The sequence below is a fragment of the Suncus etruscus genome, chromosome 6, assembly GCF_024139225.1.
Source record: "Suncus etruscus isolate mSunEtr1 chromosome 6, mSunEtr1.pri.cur, whole genome shotgun sequence".
Lineage (NCBI taxonomy): Eukaryota > Metazoa > Chordata > Mammalia > Eulipotyphla > Soricidae > Suncus > Suncus etruscus.
Genome location: NC_064853.1, coordinates 60,735,873 through 60,757,379, shown reverse-complemented (window position 1 = coordinate 60,757,379; position 21,507 = coordinate 60,735,873). Strand labels below are relative to the sequence as shown.

Here is a 21,507-nt window from a genome sequence, read left to right as displayed (position 1 = left end):
ATGTCTAGACAGATATAGTGACCAAGCTAGCCATCCCTGTTTATTTCTTTGCTTCTACTAAAATGCTGCAGAATGTTCAGTGTGGCATTGCTTTAATAAGCCTTCTGACTCTCATATTTGTTTGATTACTCATTTAGTAATTATCTATTAAGAACCTGCTGTATTTCAGGTTTTGAACAATGGAGCTCAAGGCTCTGTTTTTTCCTCCTCTAATGATGAGAGTTCATCTTATTTTCTGTAATTTGACTATAAGGGAATAAGCATATTATTTGCAGACTGGGATGTTGGCAGTGAGGGAAAGGGGAAGAAAACATCTGACAATCTATTTAGAATTTCTCATCCTAGAAACTTGTGGGTCCTTTAGCAACATAGGTCAGATATGCAGGTAACACACAACATAAGGCATAATTTCAGTGATTTAAAACAAGTATCTGACTAGTATGTGTAGATAGTCCTGCGTACCTTATTACCAAAATATAATATAATCAAAGGTTTAGTTCGTATTCTCTTGAATCAATTGTGAAAAGCATGCATAGTCCTCAGGATCTGGATAGCTCAATCCTAAAGAACCCACTGAAGATTGGCTTGTGAAAGACTACATGCAGAAGGTTTTCAGAAAGGTTAATGAGACTTTAAAAAATATCCGGCAGAGGCTGCTACCCTTCTAACCTGTGCAGCAGCTAGTGCACTCTTGTGGTCTTCCAAAGTCACTACAAGTTGCTCATGCTCGGAGAGTAAATTCTTATGCTGTTGCTACACAAAAAAAAATTTTACATGTTGAGTTTTAATATTCTAACACATAATCTTCTTTGGATGACAGAAGAGGTAGGATCACTCAAGTGCTGTTGCTTGTTTCAGCATTCGTTAATCTTACCAATTTGCTAGTTACAACAGAGAAGGCTGATAAATGTACTAATAAAACGCTTTTGTCACTTATTAAAAACTCAAAGTCAAATTAAGCATTTCATTAGTAATACATCTTTGCATCCAAACATGTTATTTCAATGTGTTCATTTAGCAAAAAAATTATTTTAATATTAATGAAAATATTTGGAATTCTTTGAAACAAATGTGGGAAAAGTATTAAGCAGCTCCAGTTTACATAAAGTCCAAAATATTGCGCAAGCCAATTAGGAAAAATTTAAAATGTTTCTTATTTTTAAAGAACAGAATGCCCAAAACACTAGGAGGCAACTTTTCAAGCCATTTTACAAGTTGGAGCAGGCAAACAAAAAAGACAATCAAATGCCTGGTTTGGTTTTACCTTGACATCTTGAAGCTGTACATGTATGTCTTGATGTGCTTTTCTTAGCTGTCTATTCTCTTCTCTCAAGTTGTACACGGTTTCTGTTTTATTAAAAGAAAAATATCACACATAAAACCACAAGGTATTTGCAAATCTTGATATTACTACTTTCACATCAAAAGCTTCACATAGCTTGTTTCTACCTTGAACTCAGTATAACATACCGAAAGACAAACTGTAAAAACCAAAAAAACACAAAAATTGTAATTTTGGGGATGTGGTATAGATTTAGTTAGACATCCTGAGAATGTCTGATTAAGTAGTCTAAATGCTTAAGGGCCCGGAGAGATAGCACAGCGGCGTTTGCCTTGCAAGCAGCCAACCCAGGACCAAAGGTGGTTGGTTCGAATCCCGGTGTCCCATATGGTCCCCCGTGCCTGCCAGGAGCTATTTCTGAGCAGACAGCCAGGAGTAACGCCTGAGCACTGCCGGGTGTGACCCAAAAAACAAAAACAAAAACAAAAACAAAAAAAACAAATAAATGCTTTTTAAAAATTATACACTAGACTTTTAATTACTGTTTTAATTGCTTTTAATAAAAGCAAATAAAATAGCTCAAAGGGTTGTAACTTGTACAAATTGTAAATGTGCAAATCCCTGAGTTCAATAGCATGCAAAAAAAAAACAAAAAAAAAACATGGCCCTAGAACATTGTCAGGTGTGGTTCTTGGACCACAGAGGCTAGTACTTCCAGGTCATCACTGAGGCTGAGCTCCAAACTAGAAAGCCCACAAAGCCTGATTATCAATGGCAATGCCCAGGGAAGAAAGAGGTGTGTGTGTGTGGGGGGGGGGGGGTGTGTCCCAGAACCAGGAGTAAATCCTGAATACCACTGAATGTGCCCAGAAAACCAAAACCAAACAAAAATCATCTATATGGAATAAAATTAGCAGGGACTATCACAACATAAAACATAAGTTCTCAGGACTGGAGAGCTAGTATAATAGTTTGATGCTCAGAATCACATGTTTCTCTAAGAAACATGGTCATAGAACACTTCAGGGCATGGCCCAGGTGGCCCCCAGCACCTCAGCATTCCGGAAATGATATATCCTCAGGTTCTGCTGCTGGATTGCCAGCTCAGAACCATGACAAGTGATCATCCAGACTCCCGGACACTGCCTGGGAGACTTCCACAGATCACAACAAAATAGCAAGGTTATCAAAAAATGCAGACCCTTTTTTTTTTGTAGCATAAATCATCTTTAGTGTCTCCAAAATATGTTTCCATTACAAAAGCAACTCAAAAATCAAGTTATTTTGACTACCACAGAGCTCTTTTTTTTATTATTATTTTTAATTGAATAATTTCTTTATTTAAACACCGTGATCACAAACATAATTATAGTTGGGTTTCAGTCATAACAAGAACACCCCCTTCACAGTGCAACCTTCCCATCACCAATGCCGCCATCTCTCCCCTCCCCACCCCCTACCTATATTCAAGACAGGCTTTCTACATCCCTCACTCACTGACAGTGTTATAATAGTTTTCAGAGCAGTTATTTCTCTAACTGCACTCACCACTCTTTGTAGTGAGCTTCATATCTTGAGCTGGTCCTTCCGGCCCTCATCTCTGGGAATTATTTCAATGTCTTTAATTTTTCTTAAAACCCATAAATCAGTGAGACTATTCTGTGTCTCTCTCACCCTCTGACTAATTTCACATAGCATAACAGATTCTAGGTACATCCATGTATAGGAAAATTTCATGACTTCATCTCTCTTGATGGCTGCATAATATTTCATTGCGTTTATGTACCACAATTTCTTTAGCCATTCATCTGTTGAAGGGTACCTTGGTTGTTTCCAGAGTCTGACTATGGTAAATAGTGCTGCGATAAAGAGCTCTTGAGAGATCCAGATTCTACCTCCATGAAACAGATGGCAGTAGAGGGATGTCCTCCCCAGCCTTTAAGCTCTATTGTTTTTGAGGAACTGATTTGGCACCCACCTCTCCCACTCTCATAGTAATGTTCAACAAGCCTTTGTGAGTGAAAACTTCAGTCTCAATCAGTACTAATCCCCTATAAGAACTCTGAAATGGAGTTCAAATTGGAAATGCTTAGGAAGTTCAGGGAGTTCAAAGACAATGAATATAATGTTGATAAACCACAAGAGGACATGAAAGTAGAAATGAGAAAGATACAAAAAATTTCACAACTGAAAAACCTGGTAAGCAAAATGAAAAATCCATTGGAAGGCCTCACCAGCACAGTAACAGCTGCCAAGGACAGAATCAGTGAGCTCAAAGATGAAGTGCAGAAAACCTCCAGACAACAAAAGATGAAAAATAGCCTCAAAATAAACAAAAGAAAAATGGGAAAAAAATTTCCTCAAAATAGGATCCTCAAAAACGAACAGATGACATAAGAACTTTGGGATAAATTCAGCAGATAAAACGCAGTCATAAACAACGTAGGAACTATATCTCACAGTTATTCAATTAAAAATTCATTTAAGAATACAAAAAGATTACAATATATAGACCTTGTTTAAAACAAAGATGAGCAAATACATGTATAAGAACACTTGCATTCCAGGGCTGCTTGCTAAGACTACATAACCAAATTATGTCCATTTTTAAGCAAGCACTAATAAGCAGACTGGTATTTAGAATATTCTGTTTCTCATGTTTTTATTTTACTTTTTATTAATTATTTTGGTCTTTTTTTTTTTTTTTTTGCCACACTCAGCTGTACTCAGGGCTTATTCTTGACTCTGTACTCAGGGTTCAATCCTGGAAGGGCTCACGGATCAAGTGCGTACCAAGGCCAAACTGGGTCTGATACCTACAATCTTACCTGCTGAGCTATTTTCCTAGCTTTTTATTCTGAAATACGTGGAAAATACAAAGTCCTCATAACCCTTCAATATCATCTGATACAAAAACAAACAAAAAAGCTCACAGTATTAAGCTCAGAAAATTGTTTGCTATAGAACATCATTGACTACAGGTCTTACTCAAATTTCATTACTGTTTTAGTAACCACCAAGTGCCCTTTAAACCAATTCTCACCTATTAAACATACTAGAACTCAAAACAGGTGATTGCAGAATGCCCTAATTATATTTTCTAGCACCCAAAAAATGACACACCATCGTCCACATTATTTTAAGAATACTTGATGCTGGGGCCAGAGCAATAGCACAGAGGGTAGGCTTTTGATCTCTGGCATCTCATCTGGTCCCCCAAACCTGCCAGAAGTAATTTTTGAGTGTAGAGCCAGGAGCAATACAAGAGACGCTGGTATAGGCCAAAAACAAAAAACAAAACAAAATACTTGGATGCTGATGCAGGTAACAGTTAATGTCTTATTGAAAATATACCATGTACCATTAAATCTTCTAGATGAATATTCTAGTTCATTCTCACACCAACCCTATTAAGTTGATAATTTTTGTGATTATTTCAGTTTATTTCTTTTTAACATATATTTATTTACTTACTTTCGTTTTGGGGCTATACCTGGCAGTGCTCAGAGGTTATTCCTGGCTCTGTGCTCAGAAATCGCTCTTGGCAGACTCAGGGACCATATGGGATGCCGGCAATCGAACTCAGGCCTGTTCAGGGATTGGCCACGTGCAAGGCAAATGCCCTGCCATTGTAGGGCTATCTCTCCGGCCCCTGATTATTTCAGTTTTATAGTATGGAAAATAAAAGCATGTGCTGATAATACAACCTTTCCAAGGTCATACAACTGTATTCAAAGAAGCAAAGATTCACTAGAATAGACTAGTTGTTACGGTTTACAGAACTATCGTATTAAGTAACAGGGCATTTTTTCTATATACAACAGAGATTTTAAGTAATAGGCGGGGAAGTTTTCAGTCATTAAAATGATTGAGAAGAAAATAATTGGTTTTCTTTGGGGGGGGGGGGTTTACACCTGGTGACAGAGTTACTCCTGGCTCTGAACTCAGAAATCGCTCCTGGTAGGCACAGGGGACCATATGGGATGCCAGGATTCGTACCACTGAACTGTTCTGGATCTGCATGCAAGGCAAATGCCCTACTGATGTGCTCTCTCTCCAGCCCTGAATTGATATTTTGAGTAGAGGTCAGAGATACTAAAGTTCTCAAAACACAAACAAGTATTATATTGCCAATCACAGCCAACATGTCCTGCTGAGTGACATGTGCTTTGTGTTCTGCTTTCCTGAGATAAAAATAAATGTAAAAAGTTACAAAAAATGGTACAAGAAAGATCACATGATGACTTCTTCATATAAACTGGCTAACTAAATTTCCAAATACCTTTTAATTTAGAAAGTTCTTGTTCCTTCTCTTGCTGGAGTTGCAGATATTTCTGCTTATGGTCATTAAATGTTCTACTGAAGTCTTCTCCTTGTTTCCGATGTTCCTCCTCCAAGTCACTGTGCTGCTTCTTCAGCTCCTCATGCTGACTCTGAAAACAAAAACTTGAGTAGAGATGATCTCTGCATTATATCACTTTTTTTTTTTTTTTTTTTTTTTTTTGGTTTTTGAGTCATACCCGGCAGCACTCAGGGATCACTCCTGGTCAGGGATCACTCCTGGCTCCAGGCTCAGAAATCACTCCTGGCAGACTCGGGGACACTATATTGGCAGCAGGGGACACATCCAGTGTTCAGGGTTCTGTGCTCAGGGGGACCACATGGGGTGCTGAAGATTGAACCTGGGTCAGAACTGTGCAAGACAAACACCATACCCACTGTACTGCATTGTACCATACCCACTCCAGTCCTGTGTTTCTAAATAGCATAGTCTTTCTCTCGTTCTTGGTACAGGCAAAGAAATACTTTGTTCCCCTAAGGTTGCATTCAATTCATGCAGCTTCCTCCTGCTTCACTTAAATAGCCTTTCAAATGATTAATCTGCAATCATGAACAAAAGTGAACTTTTCCTTAGTTCCGATTATCAATCTGAACAAGTTAATTAGAAATGGAGGTAAAAAGTCTAGGGACTCAAACTACATAAAAACCAAGTAAAGTAAATAGAAAATATACTTTCTGAGATATTATAGACTTCCTCTTTGATTCTGATATTTGAAAATGGTTTTTTGTTTTAAGTCTTCTTAGAATCTCAGTTCAGAGGGGAAAATATCAGGGAGATAGTTCAGTGGTTAGAGGTGCATGCAAAGCATGCACAATAAGGTGAATCCAAACTCCAGCACCACATGGTCCCAAAAATACTAGTGGTGTATACCTGGAGAATCTTGAACACTGCCAGTTGTGGACCAGGTGATCCCAGACCAGGTGGTCCCTGGTCATAGGCCTGAACAGTACACATCTTTGGGACCTGCCATCAGACTATCTCGTCCACTTAGTCAAGTATTTCCTGAGATGGTCTGAAGACACCTATGCACTGTTTGGGTCCTTTAAAAATAGAATAAAATCAAATGAAATAAACAAAGAAGATACAAAGAAAATATTCTTGGGGCTGGTGGAATTAAATGCACTTACTGTTTACATAGTGATTTCTAGCTTCTACCTAATTTAACTCCCTGACCATTAATACCTCGTATTAATTTCTGAGAATACAATGCTGTATTCTAGATAAATTACACTGTCTCCAACTGCCTGATGTGAAAGTATGATCTGTTTAAATTCATGAACTTTTTCTGGATCGATTAAGAGAGAGATTTTGGTTTCAATGTAAAATATAAGAAGTGGGAAAGGTGCTGTTTTTCACTTGTGCAAGATGGTGCAACAGAATGAATGTGCTTCTCCCAACTCAATGAAAAGTCCCTCTCTCTTGCCCTCTCACATACATTTCTCTTTCCTGACAACATGGTTAAATTTTAGCCACTTACCCAAAAGACCAATTTAGTTTTTCTATTTTTAAAGGTTTCAGGGACACATCTGGCAATACTTGGGTATTACTCCTGGTTTTGTAGACAGAGTCACTCCTGGAGTTTCTAGGAAACCACCAGGTGTCATGGATTATACCTGGATTAGACTCTGGCAAAGTAACCACATGGTACTATCTCTCCAGCCCCCAATTTATATTCTTTACATGAAAATTGTGCTACTAAGATATGTAAAAGGCCACACCAAAATTAGTAGTTCTTTAGTGATTATACTACTTCCAGTACATTTATAATAAAATGTAATAAGCTACACATGCTTTTGTAATAGTAAACATTACAGGAAATTACAATGATACATTAATTTAGCCAAAGCCGACTTTGATATATATATGTTACATATATATTACAGTACAAAACAACTGTGTGCAATTTTATTTTATCATTTAGTCAATCTTTTCTTCTACATATTAAGAATATAGAATTACTCACTTTTAACATTTGATGCTGAACATTCAACGCACTGTATCTACTGTTGGAATCTTGCTGTAAGTAGAAAAGAAAATAGTTAACAAAATATTTCCTTCAATAAAAAAAATTAAGGACCTTAATAAAGGGTTTGCTTATTTTACTTGTCTTAAACTCTAAAGCTATATGTGAATGAGCATATCTCTAGAACCATCTTTCTATTCAATCACAGGAAGGAAGTTTTAACATCTCCATAAATTTGCTAAATTTTCATTTTGCTAATAAAAAAAATAAGACACAGAAACATAAAAGAACAATTGATAGATCCTTGGAAGATGACTTACATCTTCACTCATTCAGAGATGGGCTAAAGTCCACATGAATGGAGGAACTTATCCTCAGACACAATGACTCTATGCATAATTCTTTTGCCAAGTATTAAAAAAAGCAAGGGGAAAGATCAATTATACCATAAAATTAATGTACTTTAAGGAAAGTGAGCAATACAGTGCTCTACCGTCCTGAGCTTTACTGGGGGAAAAAATTCTTCAGGAGTAAAGTCTACAGGAGACTCCATTTCACAGAGTTAAAGACAAGAAGAATAAGACAAAGGTAAAGAACAAACAATCTTCATCAAAGTTTGTGATGTAAACAAGTCTAGATCTACAGCTAAAACTCCATTTACCAGACTATCTATGTGTCCTATGGAACATACCTTTCCAGAATGCTGGGACAGCCACAGCTAATAAGTGTTCAAGATGCTGAAATAGTCTCTCCCCATAGCACATGCTATTCTGTTTTATGCTCCATGCTACCATTCCAATATACTTGTTTCATATTTTTGTAACTTATAAACTGAAGTTTTGCTTTATCATTTCATTTGGTACTTTATTATTTTATTTTAACCAACCTTAAAAATTACATCCTAGGAAATGGAGCGATAATAAAAGTTCCTAGAGAGCTTGCCTTGCACACAACTGACCCGGGTTCAATCCCAGGCATCCCATATGGTCCATGAAAACGTAATTGTGGAGATCCAGGAGTAACCCCTGAGTATCATTGCTGGTGTGGCCCCAAAACAAAACAAAATTTACAAATGTGAATTTAACACTCACATAGCCTAATTTTGATTATTTGTATGTGTATGAGTGTGTGGTGTGCCAGAGACTGAACCTAAAGCCTCAGAAAGTAATGTGGATGCACACAGAGGACCATAATGAAAGCTAAAATTTTCGCTTCATCTTATATTATTGTTTTAGGGCCACAACTGATAGTCCTCAGAAGGTATTTCTACCTCCGTTGCTCAGGGGACCATGTAAGGCCAAATTCTGGCCTCCTACTTGCAAAATCTGTGATTTTGACACTTGAGTTAACTCATCAACCCCTGTTAGGGCTTTTTAAAGCAAAGTTAAAAAATGGCATACTTCTAATTATGCAAGGAACTGGCTCTTCTCCGTTTATAAATCTCATGGGTCTACATTTTACTCAATTATGTTCAGGTATAAAAATTAAAAAGATGAACATTTAAAAATATTAAAGGCCAATACCATTAACTGCGTAAATGTTTTTGAATACTGTAGAGCAGGGGTCTCAAACTCGCGGCCCGAGGGCTGTTTGCGGCCCTCCGTACAATATTTTGTGGCCTGCGGCCGGCCTTCAAATATCGCAGTATTCGCGATTATTTGCTTACCAAATAATCGCATTAGTAAGAAAAAAAATCGCATTAAATATTCACATACCCCGAGCAGTTCCTTCGGGGTATGCAAATGTTTAATGCGATTTTTTTTTCTTACTAATGCGATTTTTATTGAAAATATTCGGTAAGCGAAATCCCTTATGCGGCCCTGACTCACCCCAACTTTGCCTCCTGTGGCCCCCAGGTAAAATGAGTTTGAGACCCCTGCTGTAGAGTCATAGTGCTGACATGACACAGTAATATCTGTGCAAGTAACAGGAAAGTTGTGCAAAGACACAAATGAATAAACAAAATGTCTCTTTGTGATTGAACACTGGGGCTCCACAATTTATTGTTATCATTATAACTAAGCAAAGGTGTTTATTTTTCTTAAAAGATTAATTTTTTTTCAATTCTCTTGAATTTTCTTAGGGAGGAAGGAGTTGAGGAAGATTGCAACTTAACAATCTTAATGAGTTTGAAGACTTAGCAATTAGTTTTCAAGTTCCATTAAGGCAAACAAAAAAAAACAAAAACTTACCCTTCCCTTATTTAGTGTCTCTTGTGCTTCTAATTTGTAAACAAGAAAATCTAAGAAATAAAAATATTGAAAAGTAAAAGTTCAAATTAGTTCATTGTGGGTTTTTTAAATACCTTAAAGAAATAACATAAAACTTTATTCAGATTTGAGAAGTGTTCTTAGAAAGGTTTGAAGCAATACTTGGTGAAGTACTTTTATCTTAACACTTTAGAAAATTAGATAACAAGAGCTATTATATAATCTTCTTTACCTTAAAATATGTAAATCTTGTACCAACAAAATCCATGTTATAACAAATTGATAAAAGAACTATTAGAATGTGCATGTGCACTGTGATTAGTTCTCCCTGAAATAAAGGGAAAAATATGAAGTACAACTAAAGAAATAATTTATTGTTGTCCACTAGGTGGCACAGTATAATCATCCAAAACCTAAAAGAAATGATCACACCAGCTGTATAATCCTAAACTTTGTTATCCACTAGATGGCCCCATACAATCATTCTGCATGGAAAGACAGAAAAAAAAATCAAAAAATTTTAAGTATGTCAAACTTTTGTTTTTCCGTCTTAATCCTGGGCCAATAAAATAACCTAATCAACACTGTTCTTTGCTGCTCTCTCATTCCTGTTTAACTCTAGCAGCGGTTATGGGAACAACCCAACTTCATTATCAAGGCTATCAGAATACACTGCTAACCAAATAAAAATGCACATGACTTTTTAAAAATAAAAACACCATGAGTGTTTTTAGAATGAAAAAAAGGTATTTCAAAAGCAAATCACTCACCTGTTAAATCTATGCTTTAAGGAAAAAATTACAATAAAATCAATAGCATTACTTATTATGTATGCTGTCAATTTTTCAAGCTGATGAACAGACATAAAGAGATGACTTAAAAATCTAGAGTAACCTGAAAGATGCCATAAATGTTCTTATTTCACTATCTTACAGAAGTGTCTATGTTTATTGTACATAAGTCATTTTCCGAACAATGATATGCCTGCTTCCTGGCTACCATTATGAATGGTTGTTCCAGATAAAAGTTATGTGTGTAATCTTCAGATGAGGCATTTTATTTATGAAACAATACACGTAAGCCAACATATGAATTACAGAGATCATGGACATAATTCGGTATCTCTTTTCTATGCTTATTGCTAAAACTAACTTAGGGTTGATTTTTTTAAAATCCCAGTAAAATAAAAAGTAAAGCAAGTACATGAAGCTTGTACAAAGATGCTTGATTATTAATGTATGATTAAAAGAAAAACAGAACAAGAGCCATACTACTTACCTTCCTTTGCTTTCTTATGTTCAAGCCTTTCCTTTTGCAAGGATTTCTCTAATCTTGATCTGTGTTCATACACAACTGAAAAAATAAAGTCAAACTTTGTTAAAGATTTGTCTCTGAAGAATTATTTTTTTATTCTAAATAAACATCAATTTTCAAAATGAGAGAAAAAGTTTAGGGTACTTTCACAAGTCAGATGGGCACAATAAAGGAGTGATGTCTATCCAGTCTGCCTTTCCAGGGAACTGACACTGATATTCTGGAAGTGGCTTTCACTTTTTTTTTTTTTTTTTGCCATCTCCTTTTCCTTTCCATTCCTCAGTGAGTCAGGTATCTTCCTGGACAACTCTGACCACTCTCAACACTTCAACAGCATTTACCTTCACATCTGTATTGCTAGTCCTTATATATCTCAGCTAACAGAAGAGTCTCCTCTCTATAGGGTACTTCTACTTAGATAAAGTATTGCCAAGTCAACAAGAGCGCGTTTGAATGAGGGCGGCCTGACTTGATGTAGAAATAGTAGCAAACCACTGGGATAAAAGAGGTTGTATGGCCTATGTCAAGGAAAATGTGAGAATAAGCCCCTCCGCCCAAAAAAAATTTTGAAGTGCTCTTAAGGAAGTGCTTACAAAATAATGATTTAATTTTTTGCCATCTGCCACGGCCAGAAACCATTGATGCCACAGTTTGCCATAAAGAGATCAGAGTTTACTGGTGACGAGTAAGCAGATATGCCTGGGTAAAAATGAGAAGTTTATCCAACTCTATTACACCTATAGGTCCAGCAATAAGATCCCTAAATGAATAAAAGATCTATTATTTCAATGGATTAGATAGGACATGCTACTTACTAAACTGAGGCTGTTGTTAACTAAAAAAATTATTTTTTTTACTTGATAGAAACTAAGAAGCAATCAAGCATGTCTTTTAAGATTTATACATGAACAGAAAAACCTAGCTCCAAAGAATACTTTGAATAGGGAGGGGAGTTAAAACAAAGAAGCAATCTCTAATGTACACTCTGAAATCAGTTTAGCATTATGGACACAGATGGTCATATTCCCCGAGAATCTGCATCAAACTTTTTCTTTTGATCTGTAAACAATGCTGACATTCCCCCAATGACCACCCAAGAAACGATATTACCACAGACAATGATATCGAATCAAAGAACACTACTGGCTACCCAAAGTTTCCCTGGATGCAACTGCTTTTCCCACCCCAACCCCAGCATATGTTAATTCCATAGAACAACATGAAATATATTTAACCCAAGAAAACACAAGATGAGATATTTTGTAGGGAAGGAAAAGGGAAAAGTTTTCTTAGAGGTGATGCTCTGGCTACTGGCAATGAGGCGTAGAGCTATGACGAGACTACAAAGAAAAGAAATTCAAGAAGATATCACACAGAGCTGTGACACAGATTTAAAGGTAATTGTGTTCTCCAGAAGTCGATCCAAGTCCACTGCTAAGAAATCACATTTTTCCAATCATCAATCTAAACTGTAATATCCTCAGTCTCTAAGTCTATTAATATCAGGAGGTCCATTATTTGTGTTAGCAATTCAATCTTAAGCGTATGTACCAACCGATATAACAGATCATTCTGACAAAAAATGTCCATCACTTTCAAAGAAAAGAAGAGGCAAAGCCTTCAAAGTCTTCCTCTAATGTTCTCTTTTCCAAAGTGGGTGACACTGCTCCCAGGATAGAGGACAATAGATCAGTCCAAGAGATAAAACTGAAAGTTTAAAATAAGACTTCTGGGACATGTTGAGTAATTTTTTCTGAAAAAGGAATTGATAAGGCAATTAATTTGGGCAACTTCTTTTCTAATGAACCTAAAATGGCCAGTCCAAAAATCTGCCTTGAAAGCAGCCAACTCAGGACTGACGCTGGTTCAAATCCTGGCATCCCTTATGGTCCCCGTACCTTCCAGGAATGATTTCTGAGCACAGAGCCTGGAGTAGTAACCCCTGAGCGCTGCCGGGTGTCACCCAACCGCCCCCCCCAAAAAAAAGAAAAAGAAAAAAAATAATAATATCATCTAGTCTAATAACACCTGGCTAAAAAATAAAGAAAAATAGTATAGTCATGTGTCAAGAAAAGATATGACAAGAATATTCACAAGTCCTGTCTTTAGACTTTAAATATTAAACATTATTATGACAGGATAAGGATGGATTTAGTGGCTTTTTTTAATTTAATAAAATACAATCACTGTGACAATCATGTATATTTATTGGTGTAAACTTAATTTATGTGGTGCATGAAAATAAGGTAATGGTTACCTTTGGCTTTAAAATTGAAAACTCAGGGGCCGGAGAGATAACATGGAGGTAAGGCCTTTCATGCAGAAGGTCATTGGTTCGAATCCCGGCATCCCATATGGTCCCCTGAGCCTGCCAGGAGTGATTTCTGAGCATAGAGCCAGGAGTAACCCCTGAGCGCTGCTGGGTGTGACCCAAAAACAAAAAGATAAATAAATAAAAAATAAAAATAAAATAAAATTGAAAACTCAGACAAGATATAGTCTGGTTCCATTGTCAATTAAGAATGGAGGATTCCATAGCTTGCACCCAGGAAAGAAGGAGAATGGAAGACAGAACGAGGAGTGCTGGGTGTGGAGAGGTGGGAGAAAGATGCTGTGTTCTTGATTCCCTCCCATGAGATTCAGTCAGAATGAGAATGTGCCAACATCTGGTCCAACGTATCTGTTTAGTTAATGAATCACAAAACTGTCCTTGAAAGTTTTACTCTTTTTTTTTTTTTTTTGGTGTTTGACTTTTTCTTTTTTCTTTTTTTTTAATAATATTTATTTTTCTTTTTTTTCTCTTTATTTGAATATCTTGATTACATAAATGATTGTGATAAGGTTTCAGTCATATAAAGATCACCCCTCTTCACCAGTGCAACATTCCCGCCACCAAAGTCCCAAATCTCCCTCCATCCCACCCCACCCCCACCTGTACTCCAGACAGGCTTTCCAGTTCCCTCATTCATTCACTTGATTATGGTAGTTCTCAGTGTAGTTATTTCTATAACTGTGCTCACCACTCTTGTGGTGAGCTTCATGGAGTGAGCTGGTGTTCCAGCTCTCCTCTAATTGTCTCTGAGGATTGTTACAAAAATGACTTTTATTTTTCTTAAAACCCATAGATGAGTGAGACTATTCTGCGTCTCTCTCTCTCTCCCTCTGACTTATTTCACTGAGCATGATAGATTCCATGTACATCCATGTATAGGAAAATTTCATGACTTCATCTCTCCTGACGGCTGCATAATATTCCATTGTGTATATGTACCACAGTTTCTTTAGCCATTCGTCTGTTGAAGGGCATCTTGGTTTTTTCCAGAGCCTGGCTATTGTGAATAGTGCTGCAATAAATATAGGTGTGAGGAAGGGGTTTTTGTATTGTATTCTTGTGCTCCTAGGGTATATCCCTAGGAGTGGAATAGCTGGGTCGAATGGGAGCTCAATTTCCAGTTTTTGAAGAAACCTCCATATCGCTTTCCATAGAGGCTGTACTAGACGGCATTCCCACCAGCAGTGGATAAGAGTTCCTTTCTCTCCACATCCCCGCCAGCACTGATTGTTCTCATTCTTTGTGATGTGCGCCAATCTCTGTGGTGTGAGGTGGTATCTCATCGTTGTTTTGATTTGCATCTCTCTGATGATTAGTGACGAGGAGCATTTTTTCATGTGTCTTTTGGCCATTTGTATTTCTTTTTTATCAAAGTGTCTGTTCATTTCTTCTCCCCATTTTTTGATGGGATTAGATGGGTTTTTTTTGTAAAGTTCTGTCAGTGCCCTGTATATTTTGGATATTAGCCCCTTATCTGAAGGATGTTGGGTGAATAGTTTCTCCCACTCAGTTGGTGACTCTTGTATCCTGGGCACTATTTCTTTTGAGGTGCAGAAGCTTTTCAGTTTAATGTATTCCCATCTGTTAATCTCTGCTTCCACTTGTTTGGAAAGTGCAGTTTCCTCCTTGAAGATACCTTTAGTCTCAATGTCATGGAGTGTTTTACCAACATGTTGTTCTATATACCTTATGGTATCTGGTCTGATATCAAGGTCATTAATCCATTTGGATTTTACCTTCGTACATGATGTTAACTGGGGGTCTATGTTCGCTTTTTTGCAGGTGGCTAACCAGTTCTGCCAGCACCACTTGTTGAAGAGATTTTCTCTGCTCCACTTAGGATTTCTTGCTCCTTTGTCAAAAATTAGGTAATTGTATGCCTGGGGAATGTTCTCTGAGAACTCAAGCCTATTCCACTGATCTGAGGGTCTGTCTTTATTCCAATACCATGCTGTTTTAATAACTATTGCTTTGTAGTACAGTTTAAAGTTGGGGAAAGTAATGCCTCCCATTTTCCTTTTCCCTAGGAGTGCTTTAGCTATTCGAGGATGTTTATTGTTCCAGATGAACTTCATAAGTGTTTGATCCACTTCTTTGAAGAATGTCATGGGTATTTTTAAGGGGATCGCATTAAATCTGTATAATGCTTTGGGGAGTATTGCCATTTTAATGATGTTAATCCTGCCAAGCCATGAGCAGGGTAAGTGTTTCCATTTCCGTGTGTCCTCTCTTATTTCTTGGAGCAGGGCTTTATAGTTTTCTTTGTATAGGTCCTTCACGTCTTTGGTCAAGTTGACTCCAAGATATTTGAGTTTGTGTGGCACTATTGTGAATGGGATTGCTTTCCTGACTTCCATCTCTTCCCTATTATTATTGGTGTATAAAAAGGCCATTGATTTCTGTAGGTTGATTTTGTAGCCTGCCACCTTGCTATATGAATCTATTATTTCTAGAAGCTTTTTGGTAGAGTCTTTAGGGTTTTCTAAGTAGAGTATCATGTCATCTGCAAACAATGAGAGTTTGACTTCTTCCTTTCCTATCTGAATTCCCTTGATATCTTTTTCTTGCCTGATCGCTATAGCAAGAACTTCCAGTACTATATTGAAGAGGAGTGGTGAGAGAGGACAGCCTTGTCTTGTACCCGAATTTAGAGGAAAGGCTTTTAGTTTTTCTCCATTGAGGATAATATTTGCCATTGGCTTGTGGTAGATGGCTTCAACTAGATTGAGAAAGGTTCCTTCCATTCCCATCTTGCTGAGAGTTTTGATCAAGAATGGGTGTTGGACCTTATCAAATGCTTTCTCTGCATCTATTGATATGATCATGTGATTTTTATTTTTCTTGTTGTTGATGTTGTGTATGATGTTAATAGATTTACGGATGTTAAACCATCCTTGCATTCCTGGGATGAAGCCTACTTGGTCGTAGTGTATGATCTTCTTGATGATGCATTGGATCCTATTTGCCAGGATTTTGTTGAAGATCTTTGCATCAGCATTCATCAGGGATATTGGTCTGTAATTTTCTTTTTTGGCAGCGTCTCTGTCTGGTTTTGGTATCAAGGTAATGTTGGCTTCATAAAAGCTGTTTGGGAGAGTTCCCTTTTTTTCAATTTCATGGAAGAGTCTGGCTAGGATTGGTAGTAGCTCCTCTTGAAAGATTTGAAAAAATTCATTAGGAAAACCATCTGGGCCTGGGCTTTTCTTTTTTGGTAGATGTTTGATTACAGTTTCAATTTCCTCAGTAGTGATGGGGGTGTTTAGATATGCTACATCCTCCTTACTTAAATGTGGAAGGTTATAAGTGTCCAAGAATTTTTCCATTTCTTCTAGGTTCTCATGTTTTGTAGCATAAAGTTTCTCAAAGTAGCCTCTGATTATCCTTTGGATCTCTGCAATTTCTGTTGTGATCTCCCCCTTTTGAAAGTTTTACTCTTAATTGGAATTTACACTTTCAATGTATTGATAGTGATGTTTCTCATGAGCCAAGAGATCCTAGACTACACAATTATATACTAGACAGTATCTAGAAAGAGGTGCTACGTTTAGAAATTTCAGTCCAAATTTAGAGCTCTTGGGAAGTCAAAGGCATTTTATAAACACATAAAATGACATCACTACAAATCAAAGCATTTATGTAAATGCAGTGTTGAATACATGTGGGAAACAGTAATAAAGTATCTATGTAGAAACCATGAGGTCATTGTACTATTAGTATTATTATGTTATAATAACATTATGTTACTCAGTTGAGTCATTATAGTGTGAAGTTTCTCATGTCGATGAATGCAATTTATGAAAGCAGAAATGATTTGAGGCTTGAGAATAAAATCAAGGAGGAAGGAGAGAGAAAGAAGCAGCAGTCATTGGGGCAGTCAGAAAAAAAATCCATCAGGTTCAGAAAAAGGAAAATGTGTATCTCACACTTTCCAATTATAGAATTTATTTTTTAAAAAAAGAAGAAAAATCTTCTCAAAAGGACTCTAACTCTAAGCTGAGGAAAGCCAAATTAATTAAACAGATTGTGAGTAAAAACTCATTTCTAGGCAGAAGAAAGGAAGCCTGGCTGAGAGTCACACATCTTTGGGTAGATGTCCACTATGTCAAGGGATCAAAATATTTCCAGGCAGAATAAAAGCTGGAAAATACTACAATAGTTCGTTTTTCCACTATCAATAATGGGTTAAAAGTTACAAATGGAAGTCTAATGTGTACTTAAATCATTTTTACTCTAAAATTAAGTGCTAATAAAACAATAATTACATAGAAATTGATAAAAGCAAGTTTCCTTACTTAAATTTTTCTTAAAAAGAGAAGGGGTCAGGAAAGTCTACCATGGTTAGTTAACATGGTTTCCTTGCCATGTGGCCAATCTCAGTTCAATTTCCCATACTGAATATAATCCCAAGCACCAACCAGGAGTAATACATGAGCACTGATGAGTATGACTCGAATTACCCCGACCTCAACCCCCAAAAGAGGAGACTCATTCCAATAAACCAATAAAACCATAAAATATATTTTTAATTAAAATTTGATGAACAAGCTAAAAATGTCTTTAACTATATAGCCCTTCTATAAGTTTTATCAATTAAATAGATACATACACCAAACTACCCTTAATTCTGTTAGCATGCATTCTCTAGTCTTTCAAGTCTTTACATAATGATTTATGTAGATAGGCTTACTGTTTTGCTTAGGAGGTTTGCTAATCAATCCTTGTCACCCATCTATTTTTCTATTTATATTCTAAAGTTAAAGCATAAATCAAGATGAACTAATGCTGCTAAAACCTTTGCAACAAAAATAACATCCAATGAATATTTTCCCAGTTTTGAAGATTAACACTTTCAGAAAAAATACATATTCTTTAAAAAATGTTTCAATCTCAAGGGGCCGGGAAGGTGGCGCTAGAGATAAGGTGTCTGCCTTGTAAGCTCTACCAAGGAACGGACCGCGGTTCGATCCCCCGGCGTCCCATATGGTCCCCCCAAGCCAGGGGCGATTTCTGAGCACATAGCCAGGAGTAACCCCTGAGCGTCAAACGGGTGTGGCCCAAAAACCAAAAAAAAAAAAAAAATGTTTCAATCTCAGCATTCATTATCTTTAGTGCAGAATAACACTACAGCTGGGATAGAATTTGAATCTCAAGTATTCACACAAAAAAATGATGAAACTCTATAATACTCACTATCTCCCCTACTTGTTAAACACTAGTTTAATATTTTCCATGCAGGTGAGAATTGGAAAATGATTTTATAACCCACTTAGAAGCACTCAAGAGTTTAAAAACGTGCCAGATTTCAATAGCAAACTTCCATTTTATCTGTAACTTCCAGCTGAAATTCACAAGCAAATTAGCTATAAATGTTTACTGCTGGGTAAAATAGACCTGTCACAAATCTATAACATTTCAGGGCAAATTGTTCCAATTGAGAAGTAGAAAGATAAATCTGATATAAAATATTGCTAAATGCCTTAATACCTTAAACCAAGAGAGGTAATGTTTCTTACAGTGGTCCTCAAACTTTTTTAAACAGGGACCAGATCACTGTCCCTCAGACCGTTGGATGGCTGGACTATAGTAAAAAACAAAAAACTATGAACAAATTCCAATGCACACTGCATATATCTTATTTTGAAGTGAAAAAAAACAAAACGGGAACAAATACAGTATGTGGCCCATGGCCATAGTTTGAGGATCACTGTGACTGTAGCAGAATCTAAACTCACAGACTTCTGTGAGTTTAGTTAGCATGAAATTTTACTTTTACTCCAGATGACAAAATAACAATTACAAAAACAAAACAAAATAAGGTTTGCTCTGAAAACCATACAGTTCAACTTGTGAAAACAAAACATTAAGAACTACAAATAAGGGGCCGGGAAGGTGGCACTAGAGGTAAGGTGTCTGCCTTGCAAGCACTAGCGTAGGGCAGACAGAACCACAGTTGGATCCTCAGGCGTCCCATATGGTCCCCCCAAGCCAAAAGCAATTTCTGAGCGCATAGCCAGGAATAACAACCCCTGAGCGTCAAACAGGTGTGGCCCAAAAAAACAAAAAAAGGAAGAAAAAAAAAAAAGAACTAGAAATACTTTTAACTTAATTACATTTAGAAAATAAATTTTATTTGACAAATAAATTTGACAAATTTGACAAATTACCTCTGACAATAGTAATTACCTTAAAACACAGAACTAGACATGATAAAAAAATTGAAATTAATATAGAGTTCCCAGAAAATGCCACTTTTGAGGTTTAGGTTTGTTTAGGTTTCAATTAAAGATATTCATGATGTTTTGAAGAAGTTTTCAGTTCCGATCCTGAGAGTCACCCACATTCCTCCTCTATAAAAGTGATTTGCTAATTTACAGATGACATCATAGAGCTATCCAGTAACACTTTTTCCTTCTTCCATAAGTCTATCTCACAAGAAGTCTAAGAATAAAAAGATATCCTTAGGGAAGAAGCTAGAGACCACAGTAAATGAGAAGAAAAGGGACGACCTCACTGGGTCGTTCCTCCTAATGAAGAGGTAAGGTCATCAATACAACCAAGGACTCTATACAGCTGTCTGGACCAAACTCTTTCAAGGTCTCATGGAGGTTCGCATCCAGCTTCACTACAGCTTTTTAAAGTAGCTTTAAAACTTGAGCTCCTGCTTAGAACTTCTCACTCACTGCCAGATTCACATCTTCTGGACAATTCAACCTTCCCAGTTTGATTAATAAGCTGTAGATTAATTTAATTCCTGATAAACAGTTGCCTATTGTAAGCTCCCAAAACTAGACTGCATATTCACTTTCCAGGCCAGGTGGTAAATCCTTCTTGTCATCTCTCATCACACTGAGGGAATCCACAACTGGCACCAAATTCTTCCCTATGGCTCATCAAGTTCCATTAGCAAGTTCCTGATTATGTCCTGAACACGCCTTTGCAGACTCTCACCTAAGCACCACCATCTGCTTTTTCCTTCTGCTGTGTCTCCAGCACCCTACAGGATTGGCTTCCTCATTTCCTTCAGACTTTCACTAAAAATACCTTTTCAAGGCTGCAGCACCAATACAGTGCAAGTAAGGTGCTTTCCAAGCACACAACTAACCCTAATTCAATCCCTATGATGGTGATCTCTGAGCACAGAGAAAAGATTGAGCCCTACTTAAAAATTAAGTAGCAAAAAAATGACTTCTCACCAAATCTTTCCCAGACTAAAACTGAAATGTGCTTTCTGTTCTCAACACTTGAATTGATTTTTCTGTTTTCACAAACTTGCCTTTCCAATGTGCCAGAATATAAATTCAATTGGATTTGTTTAATTTTATATATTGTATCCCTAGTAATCTGCATTGAGGTGCTCAAGAGATAATAAATGAACTGTATGAATAAATGAACTATTAACTACCTTAAACACTAACTGCTTGGATTATCTCCTTTTCTATATTCCAAACCCTTAGTGACACTTCAGTGCCAGTCTCTCAGTACTCCTAATACATAATGGAATTCAGTAATTATTGTTGAATGAATGCATTAAGAATATAGTTTTTTTCCCTCATTTATCTGCTATCCTTTGCACACCAAAAATTTTAAACGAGTGTTCTTATGTGTTAGGGTATATGTAGAAGAAAAGAGAAAACACCGGAATAAATATTAATATAAATTTATCTGTTCATGCACTGGCTCATGAGATAGTATTAGCTCATTGACATAGCAAACCTCTAAAATAGAAGCTTTCTTTTCAATGCTGACATAGAAATGTACCAATACTGATAAGCTATGTTCCTATACAATGGTAGATTTAGTTCCTATATAATAACGTCCTTTTAATAGTTCATACACATGTCTATTTTTAAACTTTCTAATATCTATAAGTTTATGAAGTCATTGAATGGAAATTTTAACCATGATCCTAAACTGACTTTTAACTGCTTTAACTGACTTTTCTATTTTGGATAAAATATTCAGGTTTTCCCACATAACTACCTAATAAAGATTTGTTGTTGTGTTGTTGTTTTTTAGCTGACTTAAAAGGTTTCTCTTCATCCAAGTCTTCCTTCTGGCATTCTC

At 36.7% G+C, this 21,507-nt stretch overlaps 1 protein-coding gene across 3 annotated transcripts in view; it reads right to left on the bottom strand.

Annotated features, from left to right (window-relative positions):
* Positions 1 to 21,507, bottom strand: part of GOLIM4 (golgi integral membrane protein 4) — a 90,205-nt gene that overhangs the window by 24,790 nt on the left and 43,908 nt on the right. For 2 of the 3 annotated variants that reach the window (XM_049774451.1, XM_049774452.1), the window contains exons 2-6: positions 11,076 to 11,150; positions 9,780 to 9,829; positions 7,588 to 7,641; positions 5,565 to 5,715; positions 1,265 to 1,347 (exon numbers count right to left, since the gene is read on the bottom strand). In XM_049774451.1, coding sequence (XP_049630408.1) covers positions 1,265 to 1,347; positions 5,565 to 5,715; positions 7,588 to 7,641; positions 9,780 to 9,829; positions 11,076 to 11,150 — 413 coding nt within the window. Of the gene's footprint in view, positions 1 to 669; positions 754 to 1,264; positions 1,348 to 5,564; positions 5,716 to 7,587; positions 7,642 to 9,779; positions 9,830 to 11,075; positions 11,151 to 21,507 lie in introns of all 3 variants that reach the window. The other variant, XM_049774453.1, reaches the window with a different exon arrangement.